Source organism: Oryctolagus cuniculus, chromosome 5, assembly GCF_964237555.1.
Source record: "Oryctolagus cuniculus chromosome 5, mOryCun1.1, whole genome shotgun sequence".
Taxonomy (NCBI): domain Eukaryota; kingdom Metazoa; phylum Chordata; class Mammalia; order Lagomorpha; family Leporidae; genus Oryctolagus; species Oryctolagus cuniculus.
In genome coordinates this window covers 40,259,292-40,281,853 of record NC_091436.1, presented here as the reverse complement: position 1 = coordinate 40,281,853, position 22,562 = coordinate 40,259,292, and the positions used below count along the sequence as shown (strand labels likewise).

General features: G+C 38.4%; 1 protein-coding gene across 2 annotated transcripts in view; it reads left to right on the top strand.

Annotated features, from left to right (window-relative positions):
• Positions 1-22,562, top strand: part of LAMA2 (laminin subunit alpha 2) — a 707,630-nt gene that overhangs the window by 182,584 nt on the left and 502,484 nt on the right. For both annotated transcript variants that reach the window (XM_070073612.1, XM_051855341.2), the window contains exon 3: positions 4,937-5,049. In XM_070073612.1, coding sequence (XP_069929713.1) covers positions 4,937-5,049 — 113 coding nt within the window. The remainder of the gene's footprint in view (positions 1-4,936; positions 5,050-22,562) is intronic.

The following is a 22,562-nucleotide window of genomic DNA, read 5'->3' as shown; positions in this document are numbered from 1 at the left end:
AATTTCATAAATCATTTTATGTACTCAAAAAATGGATGAGTGGAGAGGGAGAGTTATAGAAGAATGGAAATCATGTATGCTTGTATATATACATGTATGTGTATATATGTGTGTAAGTATATGTATATGTTTACTGAATATGTAAAAACATACATATGTGTTGTATACATTGTGTTAAATATAGATTTATACAGTGATATATTTTCATACATAAAATATGAATATATGTATGTGAATGCACATACACATGCATAGGGAATGAGATAAAGAAACAAATGCATACAATCCTAGAGACATGATTGGATGAAAATGCCAAGATTGAGGTAGAAAATAGGTAGATACTTGATTGGAAAGTTGGTTGAAATACATTTGTCAAACTAAGTCCAATAGCTACATTGTGACTTATCTTCAAGGTTCTCTATTCAAGGTCTCTTATACCTCTTGGAAGATATCAGTGTGTAAGTAATCCTACTCATGTTTTCACACTGTAGCCAAATTGAATAATTGGTTTCAGTAAGAAAAGACACATATGTAGTGTACTTTGTATTTCTAAATTTATATTTACTTGTAGTGTTTTTAAATTTGACTGGCTTCATTGCATTTCTAAATCATGTTTTGTACTAGAAATTTAGAAAAAAATAAATCCCTACAAGAGTAAAAACCAAGTAGTAAATCACATGAATGTGTTAAAAGCAACAGATGATAAAATTACAAAGACTCAGTGAACTTGTAGAATAAGTCAGGAATGTCTGCACTTAATTACTCATGCAAAGAAAAACCATGGTGAACTTTCTGACTGTTAATACAGTATGCCTCGCAATTAAAAACTAGCAGTTTAAAAGTTTTACCGCAACAATTCCCTAGCCAGTTTTCAGATGGTATTAGTCATTTGCTTGAGTTGCATAGTTACCTCTGTCAAGAATGTTTTATGTTTCCATCTCTTTTTAAAAAAGGGAAGTACGCTAGCAATTAATCAGTATTTGCAAATTAATCATGATTAAACTTTAATAATGAGCATTATGACTAATTGTTGATTCATCTCCCAGTCCTCCTTTTCATGACTTATTCTCATATCAGTTTGACCCAAGGTGGCCTGTATCAAAGTTTCTAATTAAAAGATGTCTCTCACTATTACCTAAGAGCCATGAATTTGATCTGGAAATGTCAGGATTTATGTGTTTATTTCTATCATACTTTAAGCCCACAATCTGTAAAGCTGATTTTGAAGAATGTTTGCTATGATATTTATTTTTTCCTTAGAAGCAATCCCAGTAATATTTCATTTAAGGTTCTGATTCTTAATGTGCCAATTTCTACACTCACTCATACCACCAGGGGCATTTAATTGATATGTTATTTATCTATTTATTATTATAATGACCTACAACCTTCTGCATCTTAAATAACTAGTGGTAATTATTAAATATGTTCAGGAGCCTCATCTCATGGACTCCTAATATGATAAGAATTGGTACAAAATAAAGTCTGTCTAGCTGTTTAATTATAATTTTGCCAAAAAGTGAAATATTTTTATCCTGTTCCATACACTTAGATCCTGAAATATGAATTTTGTATTTGAAAATTTGGTGTCATACTATAAGTAATACAAAGACATAGCCTTTATGGTTTTAGCTAAAAGTTAAAGCTGACTGCTTAAATAAAATTAATATGATAAAACTTTTCACAAATCAGAAAATAACAAATTTGATAAATACTCAGCTTTTAATATAAAACTTCACTGTCAGACTTCTATGGCATGGAGGACTTATTATTGCTTAATTCTTAATTTTTATTTACAAAATTTTTATTAAGTATAATTTATCTCTAAGATTGAGAAGAGTATACATTTTGAACACATGCATTTTATGTACACATATGGACAGTTACATTATTAATAGCTGTGGTGTTTATAGGTGACCCTGTGAGTCCAAAGTTCCAATATGAGTTGTCTTCAATAGTCTATGACAAATGAGGACAGTTTTTTTCATGAAAACAAAAAGGCTGCACTTTAAAAGATTGTCTTTCATTTTAATATTATGTCTTTTAAAAACTACTGTATTAAATGTCCTTCATTTCATGAAATAATATAGCATATTAAATGATGGTAGAAGTAGATTGTGGGTTATTATTTGAAAAATGCAAAGCTAACTCCACCATTTGGGGCAAGTCTGATTGAGCATGTCCAAATGGTGGAGTTAGAAATGTACCAGGGGATTCCAACACAATCCCATCAAAATTGCATGTACCAATGCCATCTCACTAGTCCAAGTGATCAATTTCAATTCACAGTTGATCACACTGATAGGTCTAAGAGTCAAAGGGATCACACAAACAAGACTAGTGTCTGCTAATACTAACTGATAAAATCAAAAATGGAGAGAATGATCCAACATGGGAAGCGGGATACACAGCAGACTCGTAGAATGGCAGGTGTCCTAAACAGCACTTTGGCCTCAGAATCAGCCCTTAAGGCATTCGGATCTGGCTGAAGAGCCCATGAGAGTATTTTAGGAATGGAAAGCCAAGACACTCTGGCAAAAAAAAAAAAAAAAAAAAAAAAAAACCAACCCAACTACATGAAAGATCTCTGCGCTGCGAGTGAGATCCCAGTAGAAAGAACGGGCCATCAAAGAAGGAGGTACCTTTCTCTGAAGGGAGGAGAGAACTTCCACTTTGACTATGACCTTGTCTAAATAAGATCAGAGTCAGCGAACTCAAGAGGCTTCCATAGCCTTGGCAACTCATGACTAGAGCCTAGGGAGATTACTGACACCATAAACAAGAGTGTCAAATTGTTAAGTCAACAACAGGAGTCACTGTGTACTTACTCCTTATGTGGGATCTCTGTCCTTAATGTGTTGTCCAATGTGAAGTAATGCTATAATTAGTACTGAAACAGTATTTTACACTTTTATGTTCTGTGTGGGTGCAAACTGATGAAATGTTTAATATATAGTAAATCGATCTTCTGTATATAAAGATAATTGAAAATGAATCTTGATGTGAATGGAATGGGAGAGGGAGCGGGAGATGGGAGGGGTGCGGGTGGGAGGGAAGTTATGGGGGGGAAGCCATTGTAATCCATGAACTGTACTTTGGAAAATTATATTTACTAAATAAAAGTTTTTTTAAAAAAATGCACAGCTCGAACTTGTTTTTCAATTACACAAAGCTCTCAGATACTATTTTTTTGTTTTAATTTTCTTTCTGATAGTGAAAAATCTGGAAGCTACTGATGTGAGTAGAATTTTGTTATCCCCTTTTCAGGGATACACACAGAGGTATTGTCCATGTTCAGTTAAGTACTAAATGTTGGAGCCAGGAGAATTATCTAGCACCACATATGTCAGCTCCTCTTATTCTAAATCTTGTACCCATTCATTACCATTAGAATACACAGCTGGCTTACTACCTCACATAGGCAAATTGAGAGTCCAAGATTGCTACTTACAGTGGGGGTGATTTATTCATTATGTGAGGTATTCCTTCAATTTACAAAAGGATTGTGTTCTAATCTAAAAGACTGTTCATTTAAAACATCTTTTCAGAAAATAAGCCATACCAAAGCTGTCAGTTGTCACTTCAGGGTGTACTTAATCTGTAAGGAACAGGAGAATGCCAGGGAAACTTGCTTCCACTTTGCTTACGCTTCAGTGGACAAATGTGTTCACTTCCAAGTGAGACAAGAAACAGCTAGATTTCTTACTGCAGATCCAGGGATATCAACAATCTGCACTCCTTCCATCATCCTCCATGAGCTGGGCCTCTTTAGAAGAGGAGGAAAGGAATAGAAGTTGGGTTACTTGGAAAATGAAATCTAAAGATTTCAAACGAGAACTGAAGACTGGGAGCCAAGACGTCACCAAAGCATGAGAGGACCCAGGTCTTATACTGACGCCTTTGTTGAGCTACATTGAAAGAGATAAGAATCTTCAAGGTTGCAGGATTATAAGAAAGAAGTTAGCTACTATAATTAATGATTATGTGGGGCAGGTGCTGTGTCCTAGTGGGTAAAGCCGCCACCTGCAATGCCAGCATCCCCTATGGGCGCTGGTTCGAGACCCAGCTATTCCACTTCCAACCCAACCCTCTGCTATGGCTTGGGAGAGCAGTAGAATATGGTACGAGTCCTTGGGCCTCTGCACCCAGGTGGGAGACCTGGAAGAATTTCCTGGCTCCTGGCTTCAGATCAGTGCAGCTCCAGCTGTTGTGGCCAATTGGGGACTGAACCAGTGAATAGAAGACCTCTCTCGCCCCCTCTCTCTGCCTCTCCTTCTCTTTCTGTGTAACTCTTTCAAATAAATAAATAAATCTTTAAAAAAAAATTATATGAAGTTTGGGACATTTTTCATGATAGTTTTTGGTAGTAGAAGAAAATTGGCAAGTTGAAGAATTGCTGCAAAAAGCCTCATAGGGAGGCTTTAACAACATCTTGTATTAAAACCAGATACACACTGGATTGCCCAAGTCTTGGTAATAATGAATGTGTCAGATGGGCAAATCTTCAAATGCCTTTCTACCACAATTCCCAATTTCCTGTTTTTGTTCACAAAGTGGATGGCCTAGTAGAGCTGCTTCAAACAGTAGAGATTTGCTTTGAATGATTGACACATCAATTGGATTTCAATATTATTTCTTCACACTTTCTTTGGTTATCTTTAAAGCTGCCCATTTTAGTTGATGCTGCAGTGCCAAGCAGCTTCTCTTACAGCCTAAGCATTTAACAATTTCCTAATGCCATGCACAGTACTATGAAACAGTTGTCTCTTAATAAATTCTGTTAGCGATATGAGTTGCTCTCTTTTTATTTTTATGTTTGATATCCACAGGATGATTGTTTTAATTAGCTTTACTTTTTTTTCCCTTTAAAGAAATAACTGTCAACTCATTATATGATCTTCTCTCCTCCTTTCTCATGCTACTAATGACTGAATAGAGAGACACCCGATTACAAACGCTATTGATGGGAAGAACACTTGGTGGCAGAGTCCCAGTATTAAGAATGGAATCGAATACCATTATGTGACAATTACGCTTGATTTACAACAGGTATAGTGCCTCCTTCTTCTTTTTCACTCTTCAAATTGTATCTTGTATTTGGTATTTATTTGTTTTTTGAGCAAGCACATATTATTTCTTATCACATTCTATTATTTTCTTGATACAATGAACAAAGGGCCCTGCTCATTTGTAGCTACATTAAACTTTGACATTTGTTTATGATGTGCAGCTAAAATGCTTCCACGTGAAGGGTTTTAGGAATTGAACAAGAGCTGACTCCGTGTGAATTCATTGGACTTAATGAAAATACAGATTAACAAAATTTCACATAAAGAAAATGCAACAGTGCCATTTTTAATTTTTAAGATAACAATGGCATGTGCACTTAAAGGTTCTTGGATAACAAGGATTTGGGGTAAATTTCCTCTTATTACTGAGAGTTGAGCAGACTATTGCAGTTTGGTTAAATTAAATTTGAGCCACTAAACAAAGTTACAAGCCTTGTATTTGCAAAAACTTTTCAAAATTTTGTGGGAAAATGCATATTATGAAAAATTATGTGAGGATGTTAATTTTTTCACATTAAAAATTCCAATTTCCACAAACATTTGAATTAACCTCGTATATAAAATTGATGCTAGAAGTTGTTAGAATTTGTGTTGCATTGGCTGAGTGCCTTCTTAATGTCTTTATTACTTCTGTTTACAAAACTCAGATCAAGCTCAAGTTATTAATCAAGAAGCATTATCCCCAAAGTATTTAGGCTTGCAAATTGATTTAGTGTGGGATCTAGAAAAATATTCCCCTATTTTCCTGTTAATTCCAAATACAAAGTGATTTAATTGTCTGAAGGCTGAGATTGGAGGCATTGAACATAATGACCCTTATAATTCAACCTGTTTCTCTTAGTTTCTATGAAATCAGCCTAGAAGGAATCCTCATCTTTTCCTTCTTTACCCATTGTGGAAACACATCAGGAAGAGTTCATGGTTAGTGAAGCAGGGATGGTCAACGTAGCTAATCACAAACCCTGTACACCAGAGAGGTCGTGGTTTTCACAGGTTGTCATGGTGTGGGTAGGCAGGAACCAGTGGAGCATCAGCAGTTTCTCTAGTGGATGTCATTTGCCACAAACATAAGGACAATTTCCTTCCTCCAGAGTCTAGGCCCATTTCATCAAAGGCTGCACCAATGAAGTCTCACAGATACAGTTAACTGACTGGGGAGCCATCACCGTGATAGCTCCCATTGCTCAACCCTGCTTCCATGCGAAAGGGATGCTTCAGGATCTGGGCAAATGGATGGCACAGGGGCTCAGTGCTGCAGCTCAGTTGCCACTGCCATGAATTAATTCTATCCATCCCGATATATAGCAGCTGAATATCAGCGCGGAGTGAACATCTACTAGGCAATCCTGGAGCATTGTCAGGGAGTGGCTTAATCAGGCTTTAGGTCATTTAACCCCGTGCGTGAATTCCCAGAGATCCTAGCCTCAAAATGGACTTTGTCCCCCTTTGGTTAAAAAACAACTGGGCCAGTAATTCCTCAACTCATATGATCCTTAAAAGTCTACTTCGCCAATTAAGAATGAGTTGGTTGTCCAATGAATTGGGTCACCTCCTGGGACAGAGAATTAATAAATAGTGATGGTTTATTGCTCTCTACTTATTTAGATTGCACATGCAGCAAGAGTCCGTTATTAATATAATTTGTATAAATCACTTACACTACCTTTTGAACTTAAACATAATACCATTTACCTGTCATCAAACATAGCATTTTTACCTTGAATTTACAGCTGGATGGTGTAATCACAAGTTTTTACTAAATCATTTCTTTGAATTTTTTTTAAAGAAATCATCCATTTGAGAGAGATAATATGAATGTGTGTGTTCTCATCCTTTTATTCATTCCCCAACTGCCTACAGTCATCAAGGTCAAGGTAGAGCCAAATTTAGGCATAGTGAACACAGTTCAAGTCTCCTACCTGAATGCCAGGTGCCCAGTTAACTGAGTCATCCAGTTGCAGTGAGGTGGAATTGGGTGCCAGAAGTGGCAATCAAATCAAGATGCTTCATTGTGCAGTGTCAGCTTCTTTTTACTTTTTCTTCTTTTTTCTAATTTTTTTTTTTTGAAAATTTTACTTGACAGAGAGAGACAGAGAGAAAGGTCTTCCTTCCGTTGGTTTACCCCTGAAATAGTCGCTACAGCCGGTGCGCTGCGCCCATATGAAGCCAGGATCCAGGTGCTTCCCCCTGGTTTCCCATGCAGGGGCAGGGTCCAAGCACTTGGGCCATCCTCCACTGCCCTCCCGGGCCACAGCAGAGAGCTGGACTGGAAGAGGAGCAACCGGGACTAGAACCCAGTTCCCATGTGGGATGCCAGCACCGCAGGCGGAGGATCAACCAAGTGAGCCACGGTGCCGGCCCCTCTTCTTCTTTTTTTAAGATCCACTTATTTATTTGAAAGTCAGAGTTGCAGCTATCTGGTTCACTACTCCAGGTTGAAACCAAGAGCTTCATCTGGGTCTTCCATATGGATGCTAGGGGCCCAAACACTTGGGCCATCCTCTACTGCTTTTCCCAGGCCATTAGAAGGGAGTGGAACAGCCAGGGTGTGAACCAGCCACAATGTCATGGGCAGAGGCTTTTCGTGCTACGGCACCATGCCAGCCCTACAAGGCAAGCTTCTCGACTGGCATCTGAAGGCCTAGGCTACGTGTCGATCCCCTTACAAAATGATTTCTATCCAACTTTCCTATCAGTATTAATGCAGCCAGTCAGAGGATTCACTTGAAAGCTCGTTTTTTCAATGAAGCCATCTATATTTTCCTAAATTTGTTTTGCATGCGCACTTACGCATTCCCACAGTGTTTCTTAATATATGGATTTGTTTTCCTGATTTTCTTTTCTTCCTCCCATTTATCTTAATACCCTTAAGATGAATGAATTGTCAAAGAAATCTTAATGATCGGTCACTATAACAAGTAGCAGAGTTCTGTGTATAACCCAGGTCTCCTGGCTCTGAAGTCTGGAATTGCAAGTGGGACTGGCTCAGAGCATAAGTGTGCCAATGGCCCTACGTTCTAGGGATGTGTCTGCCTACATCCTTATTTACTTGAGCCCTCTCCTATTTCTGGCAAATCAGCCTACTTTGTATAGGGGATCAGAGAGAGGGGATCACAAATCCTCTATAAAATGATATAAATCATTATTGCTACTTGAGTCAATGTTTTAATTTAGTCAAATATTCAGTTACGTAAAAAGTTACACTGATTTTGTTGGAATTCTGAAAAGTGGGATTAACATTTCTCATTTGACCTCAGACTTGGGAATGAGAAACAGCACCACATGTGGGTAACACTTCCTGAGCAATGAAACAAAGCTGCAGAAAGACAATTTTAAGACATATGCAATGGAAACAGCATGGACATCCATGTTATTTAACTTCTCAAAATAGCCCTGTAAGGTACCCAGTGTTATAGTTGAATAGTTGAAGCAATCGAGTCTTCTAAAAGTTAAACTACTTGGACTACTTTATAAACTTAGTGTAGGGAAGGCTGTGATTTCATCCTGGTCTAAACCCAGAACTCATACTCTACTAGTTATCTCCTAACTGGGAATCTGAAGATCTCAGCCTAGAGAGCTCATAAGAATTTTTTTGTTAAATGTATTTTAAGCCTCCACGCCTCCTCCCCAGTTCAGGTTCAAGAATCGCCACACTATGTTCTTCTGGATTCCATGGGAAAATACAGACATCATTGGTTTTGTCACAAAATGGGAATGAGTCTTCCATTTCCTGGTATACTCCAATGCCTCTAAAGTGGCATAGATTCTCTTTCCTATACCATGTAGGATTACTAGGTTATTCAGCACAATATGAGGTATTATCCAGGTGGGAGCCAAAGCTAGGAGTGTTGTAATAAATGTGTACATATCACTAAATAATTGATTGCCATTGGTTCATCCAAAGATTTGAGCATTTATTAGTTTTCCTCGTTAAGATGTGTGAATCTCAACAAGTGCCATAGCTACATAGTTCCTGTATGAAGCACTTTTTAATAAATTACAATTTTAAATTTCAATGCACATTAGATTTCCTTGATTAAATCACCACACTGGGAAATTTCTTTTACATTTTAACATTTGCAATAAGTGTTACAATAATAGAATGATTTATTTAGAAGAAAGTAGCTACTTATTTTATAAGTAGATTGTTTTCAGACATTTATTACTAAGGGGTTATTAACTTTTCTGAATTCTATTTACTCACAGGATATCTTGAGCAAATGATTTAATCATTTTGTGCCACAACTTCCAGAGTAGCAGAATAAATATTATAGTATGATGGCAAGAAAGTTGAAATAATGATAATAACAATATAACAACTGAACTCCATCTGGCGTTTACAGCTATTATAAGGACGTAGAATCAGTATACACTCCCAGAGAAACTTAACTCTTTCACTGGTGTGCATGTAAAACCCCAGTGTAACAGCAAACCAAAATAGACAGCAATTTAAGGACAATCAGAAGGGCTCATTAAAGGGTAGGATTTCAACATACAGTTTTTTCCGGGGAGGTAAGCTGATATTTTCTATATAAAGCATGAAATAAATTTTCTCTCTGATCTTTCTAAAGATGCTGTAAACATTGTCATATTAGTTACACTCTGTGTGACTCCCACAGTTATAATATTGTTTGGAAAAGGAGGTTCTAATTAATTTAACTCTTCTTTTGTAACCAAGGAGTCTGGGACTAGAATTTATTTTATTTTGTTTTGGCTTGAGATTTTATTGTTTCCTAGTGGAAAAAATTCGGAATAAGAATGGAGAGGAGGCCGGCGCTGGGGCTCACTAGGCTAATCCTCTGCCTGCGGCGCCGGCACACCAGGTTCTAGTCCCAGTTGGGGTGCCGGATTCTGTCCTGGTTGCTCCTCTTCCAGTCCAGCTCTCTGCTGTGGCCTGGGAGTGCAGTGGAGGATGGCCCAAGTGCTTGGGCCCTGCACCCACATGGGAGACCAGGATAAGCACCTGGCTTCTGGCTTTGGATCAGCGCGGTGCACCAGCTGCAGTGCGCCGGCCACAGCAGCCATTGTGGGGGGTGAACCAATGGAAAAGGAAGACCTTTCTCTCTGTCTCTCTCTCTCACTGTCCACTCTGCCTGTCAAAAAAAAAAAAAAAAAAAAAAAAAAAAAGGAGAGGAAAGGTTATCATGGTGCTCTTTAAACAAGAAGGTACATAAGGGCTATGTATTTTGATTTAAAATGCTGATAAAATCTAAAAAATCATGATAATGTAAGCATTTTGGAAATACAGATCCTGTTTCAAATAGAGTCAAGATGACTACTCAGAAAAATGCTACTTGAAGCCATGACATAAATTAAAGGGTTGTTTCTTTTGAAATAGGAACAATAATATATAGGGAAGAAATCTCTGGGAAAAACAATGGTAAAATTTTTAATTCACACTAATTCTGTTATGAAAGGACTGAATAGGAATTCCTAAAATAGATTGAATGTGGGTAATTTTCACAGCTGTCTGAGGCTCCCACATCTAAAGCAACTGCATTCATCATTATGGTGGGATATTGACTATTTTTTCATTTTATTGTAGGAGTTTCAATTTTACTTTATATGCTCACATATGAAAGTGTTTCAAAGACTTCATGGAAAATGATATTTAAAAGCGTTATTTAGGGGCAAGAAATTTTTGAAATTCATGCATAATTTTTTCATAATACACATCTTCCATGAACTTTCAGAAGACTGCTCATATGCATGTGTTTCCAAATTTTTTGCACCAGAATAAACATCTTTTAATATGATTTCCTTGATCTTCTAAAGCACAAATTATACTTTTTATATACTATTATGCATAAATTTGATATATAACTATTTTACCTATAACATAGGAGATTCTTTTTTAGAAATTGACAAAATAAGGAATGGGGTAGCATATGTATTTTAATTCTTAATACATTTTTTCAGTATTATGCTAAGCCATTAAAACATGTAAAAGGTAAAGAAAATCAGAATGATGCTGAGGAAAGAGGAGAAGACTGAATTGTGTCCAGGTTCCATTTCTCACCTGTCACTTCTTTTGTTGTACTTTGTTTACTTCAGGTAAATTAGCCCAGGTTTGTATTCTTCAATTTGGTAATGTCTAAAACAGAGCACATAGTAGCACTTTTTTCTTCTTTTTTTTAAGATTTATTTATTTATCTTAGAGGCAGAGTTACAGTCAGAGAGAGGGAGAAACAGAGAGAAAGGACTTCCATCTACTGGTTCACTCCCCAAACGGCTGCAAAGGCTGGAGTTGAGTCAATCCGAAGCCAGGAGCCAGGTGCTTCTTCCCAGTCTCCCACATGGTTGCAAGGACCTAGGCACTTGCATTATCTTCCACTTCCTTCCCAGGCACATCAGCAGGAAGCTGGATCAGAAGAGGAGCAGTTGAACACTAACTGGTGCCCATATGGGATGCTGGCGCCACAGATGGAGGCTTAGCCTACTGTGCCACAGTGCTGGCCCCAGCTCTTATTAAGAGTATTATCTTAGGGATAAGGTGATGAGATGTAGGCAAAGAGCCTTGCATCTTACTACAGGTAAGTTGACACTTAGTAAATATTAGATCCTCATCTTCTACCCCGAAAATAACGTTAAGCAGAATATATATGGTGGGAATAATGTAAGAAAGTGACAGAAAAATTATACACACTCAAGTGGTTTAATTCCTGGGCTACGTACAAGTTGTATTTTCATTATAACTTGAGAAAAATATCTTGTTCAATATATTTTCAGTATTTCATGAAAAATAATATTTATGTAATGAAAGCTTAAAAGGAGTTACTTGAGGTAGAAGGGGCAGCATTGTGACACCGTGAGTTCAACTGCTGCCTACATCTCCCGCATCCCTTATCAAAGTGCGGATTTGAGTCCTGGCTGTTCTGCTTCTGATCCAGCTCCCTGCTAATGAGCCTGGGAAGACAGTGGAAGGTGGTTCAAGTGTTTCTCCCTCTGCCATCCATGTGGGAGGCCTGGGTGGAGTTCCAGGCTCCTGGTATTGGCCTGGCCCAGCCCCAGCTGTTGAGGGCATTTGGGAATTAACCTATGGTTATAAGATGGCTTTCTCTACCTCTCCCTTTCTCATTGTCACCTGCTTTTCAGATACATAAAATCTTTTTTTTTAACTTTTATTTAATGAATATAAATTTCCAAAGTACGATTTATGGATTACAATGGCTTCCCCCACATACCGTCCCTCCCACCCACTACCCTCCCCTTTCCCACTCCCTCTCCCCTTCCATTCACATCAAGATTCATTTTCGATTATCTTAATATACAGAAGATCAGCTTAGTATACATTAAGTAAGGATTTCAACAGTTTGCTTTCACACAAAAACATAAAGTGAAAAATAATAGATGATTTTTTTTAAATGATGATGAAATCAGAGCAGACCTATTGTCATGTTTAATCCCAGTGAGAGTCAAGTTGGGAGTTGACAATTTTTTTTTTTTTTTTTTTTTTTTTTTTTTTTTTACAGAGGATCAGTTTAGTATACATTAGGTAAAGATTTCAACAGTTTGCACCCCCATAAAAACACAAAGTGAAATATATTGTTTGAGTACTCGTTATAGCATTAAATCTCAATACACAGCACATTAAGAACAGAGATCCTACATGAGGAGTAAGTGCACAGTGACTCCTGTTGTTGACTTTACCAATTGACACTCCTGTCTGTGGCATCAGTAGTCTCCCTATGCTCCAGTCATGAGTTTCCAAGGCTATGGAAGCCCTCTGAGTTCTCCGATTCTTATCTTGTTTAGACAAGCTCATAGTCAAAGTGGAGGTTCTCTCCTCCCTTCAGAGAAAGGTACCTCCTTCTTTGATGACCTGTTCTTTCCACTGGGATCTCACTCGCAGAGATCTTTTGCCAGAGTGTCTTGGCTTTCCATGCCTGAAATACTCTCATGGGCTTTTCAGCCAGATCCAAATGCCTTTAGGGCTGATTCTGAGGCCAGAGTGCTATTTAGGACATCTGCCATTCTATGAGTCTGCTGAGTATCTCACTTCCCATATTGGATCACTCTCCCCTTTATTTACTCCATCGGTTAGTGTTAGCAGGTACTAGACTTGTTTATGTGCTCCCTTTGACTCTTAGTCCTTTCATTATGATCAATTGTGAACTGAAATTGATCACTTGGAATAGTGAGATGGCATTGGTACATGCCACCTTGATGGGATTGAATTGGAATCCCCTGGTATGTTTTTAACTCTACCATTTGGGGCAAGACAGCTTGAGCATGTCCCAAATTATACATCTCTTCCCTCTCTTATTCCCACTCTTATGTTTAACAGGGATCACATTTCAGTTAATTTTCAACACTTAAGAATAACTGTGTATTAATTACAGAATTAAACCAGTCATATTAAGTAGAACAGACAAAAAAACTACTAAGAGGGATAATGTATTAAGTTGTTCATTAACAGTCAGGGCTATGCTGATCAAGTCACCGTTTCCCATAGTGTCCGTTTCACTTCAGGAGGTTTCCTTTTTGGTGTTCAGTCAATTGTCACCGATCAGGGAGAACATATGGTATTTGTCCCTTTGGGACTGGCTTATTTCACTCAGCATGATGTGTTCCAGATTCCTCCATTTTGTTGCAAATGACTGGATTTCGTTGTTTCTTACTGCGGTATAGTATTCTAAAGAGTACATATCCCATAATTTCTTTATCCAGTCTACCGTTGATGGGCATTTAGGTCGGTTCCAGGTCTTAGCTATTGTGAATTGAGCTGCAATAAACATTAGGCTGCAGACCGCTTTTTTGTTTGCCAATTTAAATTCCTTTGGGTAAATTCCAAGGAGTGGGATGGCTGGGTCGAATGGTAGGGTTATCTTCAGGTTTCTGAGGAATCTCCAGACTGACTTCCATAGTGGCTTGACCAGTTTGCATTCCCATCAACAGTGGGTTAGTGTCCCTTTTTCCCCACATCCTCACCAGCATCTGTTGTTGGTAGATTTCTGAATGTGAGCCATTCTAACCGGGGTGAGGTGAAACCTCATTGTGGTTTTGATTTGCATTTCCCTGATTGCTAGTGACCTTGATTTTTTTTCATGTGCCTGTTGGCCATTTGGATTTCCTCTTTTGAAAAATGTCTATTGAGGTCCTTGGCCCATCTCTTAAGTGGGTTGTTGGTTTTGTTTTTGTGGAGTTTCTTGATCTCTTTGTAGATTCTGGTTATTAACCCTTTATCTGTTGCATAGTTTGCAAATATTTTTTCCCATTCTGTCGGTTGTCTTTTCACTCTCCTGACTGTTTCTTTTGCAGTACAGAAACTTCTCAATTTGATGCAATCCCAATAGTTGATTTTGGCTTTGACTGCCTGTGCCTCCTGGGTCTTTTCCAGAAACTCTTTGCCTGTGCCAATATCTTGAAGGGTTTCTCCAATGTTCTCCAGTAACTTGATGGTGTCAGGTCGTAGATTTAGGTCTTTAATCCATGTTGAGTGGATTTTTGTGTAAGGTGTAAGGTAGGGGTCTTGCTTCATGCTTCTGCACGTGGAAATCCAATTTTCCCAGCACCATTTATTGAATAGACTGTCCTTGCTCCAGGAATTGGTTTTAGATCCTTGATCAAATATAAGTTGGCTGTAGATGTTCGGGTTGGTTTCTGGTGTTTCTATTCTGTTCCATTGGTCTATCCATCTGTTTCTGTACCAGTACCATGCTGTTTTGATTACAACTGCCCTGTAGTATGTCCTGAAATCTGGTACTGTGATGCCTCCGGCTTTGTTTTTGTTGTACAAGATTGCTTTAGCTATTCGAGGTCTCTTGTGCCTCCATATAAATTTCAGCACCAATTTTTCCAGATCTGAGAAGAAGGTCTTCGGTATCTTGATTGGTATTGCATTGAATTTATAAATTGCTTTTGGGAGAATGGACATTTTGATGATATTGATTCTTCCAATCCATGAGCATGGAAGATTTTTCCATTTCTTGGTATCCTCTTCTATTTCTTTCTTTAAGGTTTTGTAATTTTCATCGTAGAGATCTTTAACGTCCTTGGTTAAGTTTATTCCAAGGTATTTCATTGTTTTTGTAGCTATTGTGAATGGGATTGATCTTAGAAGTTCTTCCTCAGCCATGGCATTGTCTGTGTATACAAAGGCTGTTGATTTTTGTGCATTGATTTTATACCCTGCTACTTTGCCAAAATCTTCTATGAGTTCCAATAGTCTCTTAGTAGAGTTCTTTGGGTCCCCTAAATAAAGAATCATGTCATCTGCAAAGAGGGATAGTTTGAGTTCTTCCTTCCCAATTTGTATCCCTTTAATTTCTTTTTCTTGCCTAATAGCTCTGGCTAGAACCTCCAGAACTATATTGAGTAGCAGTGGTGAGAGTGGGCATCCCTGTCTGGTCCCAGATCTCAGTGGAAATGCTTCCAACTTTTCCCCATTCAATAGGATGTTGGCTGTGGGTTTTTCATAGATTGCTTTGATTGTATTGAGGAATGTTCCTGTCAAACCCAGTTTGCTTAGAGTTTTCATCATGAACGGGTGTTGTATTTTATCAAATGCTTTCTCGGCATCTATTGAGATAATCATATGGTTTTTCTTCTGCAGTCTGTTAATGTGGTGTATCACATTGATTGTCTTGCGCACATTAAACCATCCCTGCATACCAGGGATAAATCCCACTTGGTCTGGGTGGATGATCTTTCTGATGTGTTGTTGCATTCTATTGGCGAGAATTTTATTGAGGATTTTTGCATCTATGTTCATCAGGGATATTGGTCTGTAATTCTCTTTCAGTGCTGCATCTTTTTCCAGCTTAGGAATTAAGGTGATGCTGGCTTCATAGAAAGAATTTGGGAGGATTCCCTCTTCTTCGATTGTTCTGAATAGTTTGAGAAGAATTGGAGTTAGTTCTTCTTTAAATGTCTGGTAGAATTCAGCAGTGAATCCATCTGGTCCTGGGCTTTTCTTTGTTGGGAGGGCCTTTATTACTGTTTCAATTTCTGTCTCAGTTATGGGTCTGTTTAGGTTTTCGATGTCTTCCTGGTTCAATTTAGGTAGGTTGCATGTGTCCAGGAATCTATCCATTTCTGATAGGTTTCCCTGTTTGCTGGCATACAAGTCCTTGTAGTAATTTCTGATGATTCTTTTTATTTCTGTGGTGTCTGTTGTTACGTTTCCTTTTTCATCTCTGATTTTATTGATTTGGGTCTTTTCTCTTCTTTTTTTAGTTAGTTGGGCCAATGGGGTGTCAATTTTGTTTATTTTTTCAAAAAACCAGCTCCTCGTTTGGCTGATTTTTTGGAATGTTTTTCTTGATTCAATCCTGTTGATTTCTTCTCTGATTTTAATTATTTCTCTTCTCCTACTAGATTTGGGTCTGGTTTGCTGTAGGTTTTCTAAATCCTTGAGGTGAATTGAAAGTTCATCTATTTGGTGCCTTTCCAATTTCTTGATGTATGCACCTATTGATATAAACTTTCCTCTTAACACTGCTTTTCTGCATCCCATAAGTTTTGGTATGTTGTGCTGTTATCCTCATTTACTTCCAGAAAGTTTTTTATTTCTCTTTTGATTTCTTCTATGACCCATTGTTCATTCAGGAGCATGCTGTTCAATCTCCATGTGTTTGCGTATGCTCTAGGGATTCCTGAGTTGCTAATTTCCAACTTCATTCCTTTATGGTCTGAGAAGCTGCATGGTATGATTCTAATACTTTTGAATTTGCTGAGACTTGCTTTATGGCCTAGTATGTGGTCAATCCTAGAGAAGGTTCCATGTACTGCTGAGAAGAATGTAAAATCTTTAGCTGTAGGATTGAAAGTTCTGTATATATCTGTTAGATCCATTTGGGCTATAGTGTCGTTTAAATCTACTGTATCCTTGTTGATCTTCTGTCCTGTTGATCTGTCTATTTCTGAGAGTGGAGTATTGAAGTCCCCCAGTACTATTGTATTGGGGTCTAAGTCTCCCTTTAAGTTCGTTAACAAATCTTTTAGATAAACCGGTGCCCTGTAGTTAGGTGCATATACATTGATAATTGTTATATCTTCCTGTTGAATTGATCCCTTAATCATTATGTAGTGTCCCTCTTTGTCTCTCTTAACGGTTTTTGTGGTAAAGTTTATGTTGTCTGAAATTAAGATGGCTACGCCTGCTCTTTTTTCATTTCTGTTGGCATGGTATATCTTTTTCCAGCCTTTCACTTTCAGTCTGTATGGATCTTTGTTGGAAAGATGAGTTTCTTGTAAGCAGCAAATAGATGGGTTTTGTTCCTTAACCCAATCAGCCAATAGGTGTCTTTTAACTGGACAGTTCAGGCCATTCACGTTCAATGTGACTAATGATAAGTGGTAACTTTGCCCTGCCATTTGCCAAAGATAAGTTCTAATATATGCTTTGAATTCCCTGTGATCTTTTGCTGAGCTTTCCTTCCTTGGTTTCCTTCCTTTACCTTCTTTCATATTGATGACCGTGTTTCTTTGTTTCTGTGTGTAACACATCTTTAAGCATCTTTTGCAGGGCTGGACGAGTGGCAACAAATTCTTTCAATTTCTGTTTGCTATGAAAAATCTTTATTTCACCTTCATTCACAAATGATAGCTTTGCAGGATATAATATTCTGGGCTGGCAGTTGTTCTCTCTTAGTACCTGGGCTATATCTCGCCATTCCCTCCTGGCTTGTAGAGTTTCTGATGAGAAGTCAGCTGTGAGTCTGATTGGAGATCCTCTGAGAGTAATTTGAGGTTTCTCTCTTGCACATTTTAGGATCTTTTCTTTATGTTTCACTGTGGAGAGTTTAATTACAACGTGTCGTGGTGAGGATCTCTTTTGGTCGTGTTTATTAGTGGTTCTGTGAGCTTCCTGTACTAGTATTTCTCTGTCCTTCTCCAAACCTGGGAAATTTTCTGCTAATATCTCACTAAAAAGGCCTTCTAATCCTTTCTCCCTCTCCATGCCTTCAGGAACTCCTAGAACCCGAATGTTGGGTTTTTTAATAGTATCCTGAAGATTCCCAACAATATGTTTCAGATTTCTAATTTCCTCTTCTTTTCTTTGGTTTGACTGTATCCTTTCCTGTTCTCTGTCTTCTAAGTCCGATATTCTCTCTTCTGCTTCTCCCATTCTGATTGTAAGGCTCTCTATTGTGTTTTTCATTTGATCTATTGAATTCTTCACTTCAGTCACTATCCCAGTTTCCTGTTGTACTAGTTGTTTCGTTTCATTTTGATTCCTCCTTAATATTTCATTTTCACGAGAGAGATTTTCTATCTTGTCCATTAAGGATTTCTGTAGTTCAAGAATTTGTTTTTGAGAACTTCTTAATATCTTATCAATTTTTTGAGATCTGCTTCTTGCATTTCTTCTATATCATCATCCTCATAATTTTGAATTGGGTGTCTTTTTCATTTGAGGGCTTCATGGTGACTTCCTTGTTTTTATTACCTCGGTTTTTGCGTTTGTTATTTGGCATATTGGAGATATTTGGTTTCTTCACTGTGGTGCTTTTTCTTGTTATACTATGACTCTAGATTAAGTGGACTATCTGTTTTTGATGGAGCCTTAGGGCTTGAGATGGGTGTGGCCTGAGAGCTCTGTTTGGTGTGCCAAAGGTGACACTCCCAGGTTAGGCGTGGTAAACCTCTCTCTCTCTCTCTCTTTCTTTTTTTTTTTTTGATTCAAAAGGGAAGTTATTCAGCACAGCTGAACGAAGTTGGAGGTAGTTAGCAGGCAAATGATATACCCACAGGAGCCAGAGATCAGAAGCTCTTTCCCAAGGACCACACAGGGAATCTGTTCGGCCCTCAGAGTGGGCTCAAATTCTCCTTCAGTCTCCCACTGGGTTGCCAAAGTTACGGAATTATAGTGTCTCTGGAGAGTGCTCACGTGAATTCCGTGAGTTCTCTCCCCCACCATCTCTTTTTTCACAGTCTCAGTTCAGTAGCACCACAAATTTACTAGGTCCTAATCTCCTGTTAATTTGCCCCGCCCAGAGTCAGGTTTTTCTGCTAGGCTCAGGGCTGGTGCAGACCTGAGGTCGCTCTGCTTATGACGTATGTCCAAGATGGCGCCTGCTCTTTGTCTTGCTCGCCCTTGAGAGGTGAGCGGAGAAAGAAACCCATGTCCGTGCCAGTCACCTTTTTTTTTTTTTCCCTCTCTCTCTTCCAGTTAGCCTGGTGAAGTTCCCCCCCACCCCGGGGGTCGTTCCCTCTAGTCTCCTCTCTCCGCTTGCCTGTCGGTGTCTCTGGCTATTGAGGTTCGGCTCACCTCGCGTTCCAGCGGCTCAGTCCCGCGGCTCGGCTTGCGCAGCTCGGTCCCACGGCTCGGCTTCCGTGGCTCGGTCCCGCGGCTCGGCTTCCGCGCGGTGGGCGACCTTGTTCTCCCAGTAGGTCCTCCAATTCGCGACCACTCAATCCAGAAGGGTTTCCTCTGCAATATTTTCCTGGTTCTTTTTTCTGAGGCTACCGTAACTCCCCTTTTATTAAACTAAATTTTCCTGGACTATCGGTGCGCGCCTTCACTATTCCGCCATCTTGGCTCTGCCCATAAAATCTTTTTTAAAAATCAGAGATGAGCATTGAAACTATAATGCCTTCTGTTCTACAGTTAGAGTATCATACCTATTGCTTGAATTTTAAAACATTTTTTTTTATTTGAGACACAGAGACAGACAAAAGAGAGAGTCTTAAATCAAGGTTGGATGGCTGCATATAGTGAGCTTCCATTTGGAGGCTCCCACCACAAGTACACCTACCACTGTTCAGTTTATTCGTTTAAATATACAAAACCTGACTGTGTCACATTTTTCCAGTCAAGGTAATAGCCAAGAGAATGTACCCTTCCCCCACCCCAAATGGAGATATTGGGGGGCAGCAGCACCTTTTGCTTATTAGTACATTTGCATCTAAATATTAAAAGTAATAAATTTCTTTGTCAAAATTCTTCACCTTCATTTGTTTGGCTTTTCAGCCAGGTTTGCTGTTAGGAGGTCATGGTAGTTGATAGCAAATTAGCTGAGACAATGAATGAGGAAAAGGAAAATTAGCCTTGTAATATAGTACAGCCAAGAGCACCTGTTCAAAAATGCAGATGAGCAGTGCCTCTTAGCATTGGTTCATTTGATGATCCTAAGGTAATTAATGAGGTTCAGGTTAGGAACCGAAGAAGAATAATCTTTAAAATGCCAAGTAATTGAGTAGTTTACTTAGTGGTCTATTTTCTTATTATTTACTATCCATACTAAAAGCTCATAGTTGCCAACTGGAATACATGCTTTTTCTCAGTAGGAATAATTAGTGATGAAAAGATATTTTTCCTTCAAATTTTGAATGTACTCAAATATCAAATTAGTCACAAAAAGATTTATAAACTAATTTTATTGTAGTTCACATAACTGATATTTTGCAGTTTTTTTTGTAAATAGATTCCACTATTATGATTAACATGAGGGTGACTTCAAAATGTTCATAGAAAATGCGTCTAATGAAAATCTATACATGGATTTAAAAAATTTTTACACCAAAACTTGTCTTATAAATTTATTGTACCAAATAACTTCTCTTTAAAGAAGTTATTTATGGAGCCAGCACTGTGGCATAGCGGGTTAACGCCCTGGCCTGAAGCACTGGCATCCCATATGGGCGCTGGTTCATGTCCCAGCTGCTGCTCTTCCGATCCAGCTCTCTGCTATGGCTTGGGAAAGCTGTAGAAGATGTCCCAAGTCCTTTGGCCCTGCATCCTCATGGGAGACTCAGAGGAAGCTCCTGGCTCCTGGCTTTGGATCGGTGCAGCTCCGTCCATTGCAGCCATCTGTAGAGTGAAGCAACAGATGGAAGACCTGTCTCTCTGTCTCTACCTCTCTCTGTAACTCTTTCAAATAAATTTTTAAAAATCTTAAAGAAGATATTTATCTATATATTTATTTATTTCAAAGAGGAAGACAGCTAGATCCCATCTGGTAATTCACTCCCCAAATGGCTGCAACAACCCCAGTGCAGGGGCCAGGAACTCAATCCAAGTCTTTCATGGAGGTGGCAGGGACCCTACCAACTGAACCATGACCTGCGGCCTTCTAGGGTGCGTATCTGCAGGAAACTAGAATCAGGCGTGGAGCTGGGACTCAAACACAGATATATTCTGATGTGGGATACAGGCATTCCAAAGATTGACTTAACCACTAGGCCAACACTCACTCTTTAATTTACCTTTTAATTTCATTTTCCCGCAAACTTTTGAAGTATCCTCATACTTGTATTGGGCACATTAGATTTCAAATGGCCCTGCTAGCATTGTAAATATGTATCTAGATGAATAGGAGTGTATACTGTGACATAAAGGGGAATATATAAAGCACTTATAGTCTGTTTGGCTATAAAATAGCCTATATGATATAAATGTGTGGTACCTTAAATACTTCTACTTTACATAACCTCATGGAGCACCCAGACTGATCACTGAAGTAGCTCCTGCTTCGTGAATTACCTTTTGATGTGTCAGAGTTAGGGTTTTCATCTACACTCTGCAGAAACTGACAGTAAAAATATTTTTCACTTTCTTTAAAAAGAAATCAGTGTTTGAGAGGGACAGGGTGATGAGTTGTCAGAGAATAGAAATGTTAGGGCTGTGGAAATACTTTGTATGATAGCAAAAGGAGAGATGTGTGTGATGATGCATTTGTCCAAACCTATACAATGTACAACAGCAAGAACGAACCCTAGTTTAAACTGTGGACTTTGGGTGAATATGATATGTCAAAATAGAGTCATCAGTTGTACCAAAAGCACCCATCTAATCAGAGAAGTCATAATGGGGAAAGACGTGTGTGGGGGCACAAGAATATATGGGGAATTTCTGTACCTTTCTCTCAGTTTTGCTATGCATCTAGCCCATGCTCACTCCCAAACACACAAGAAAATCAAAGATAAAAATCAAAAAGAAATGCTGTATTCCTGATTAACTCTTTGCTAGATAAAAATTTCCTCCCTTTTTAATGAGGAACGATACTCCACTGTGTGTTTGCACCCCACGGTGTTATTCATTTGTTCACTAATGGACCCTTGGGTTACTTCCTCACTTTGAGTTTTGCAAATATTGCTGCTATGAGTATGGGCATATTTGAGTCCCTGCTTTCATTTTGTGTTGGTTATATATCCAACATTTGGATTACTAGATCTTTTCAAAATATATTGGTATTTCTGTTTCTAATTTTTTTTAAGGAATTGCCACACTGTTTTCTGTATTGCCTACACCATTTGACATTCCAAATGGCAGTTAAATAGAATTCCAATTTTTGCACAGGTTCACCAACAATTGTAATTTTCTGATTTGTTTTTTTATAGTTACCATCCTAATGGGTGTGGGGTGGTAATGGTTCATATTTTCAGTCACAGTTCTCTAATATTTCTTGGCATAATTTTGACACATTCTGAGAGAGATGCAATAATTTTTTATTATAAAATATTGGAAAGAATAGCAGTGAAAAGTACCTCAGTAAACTTTGAGGACTGTAAAAGCTGACATATATAGCATTATGTTCAAGAAGTAAA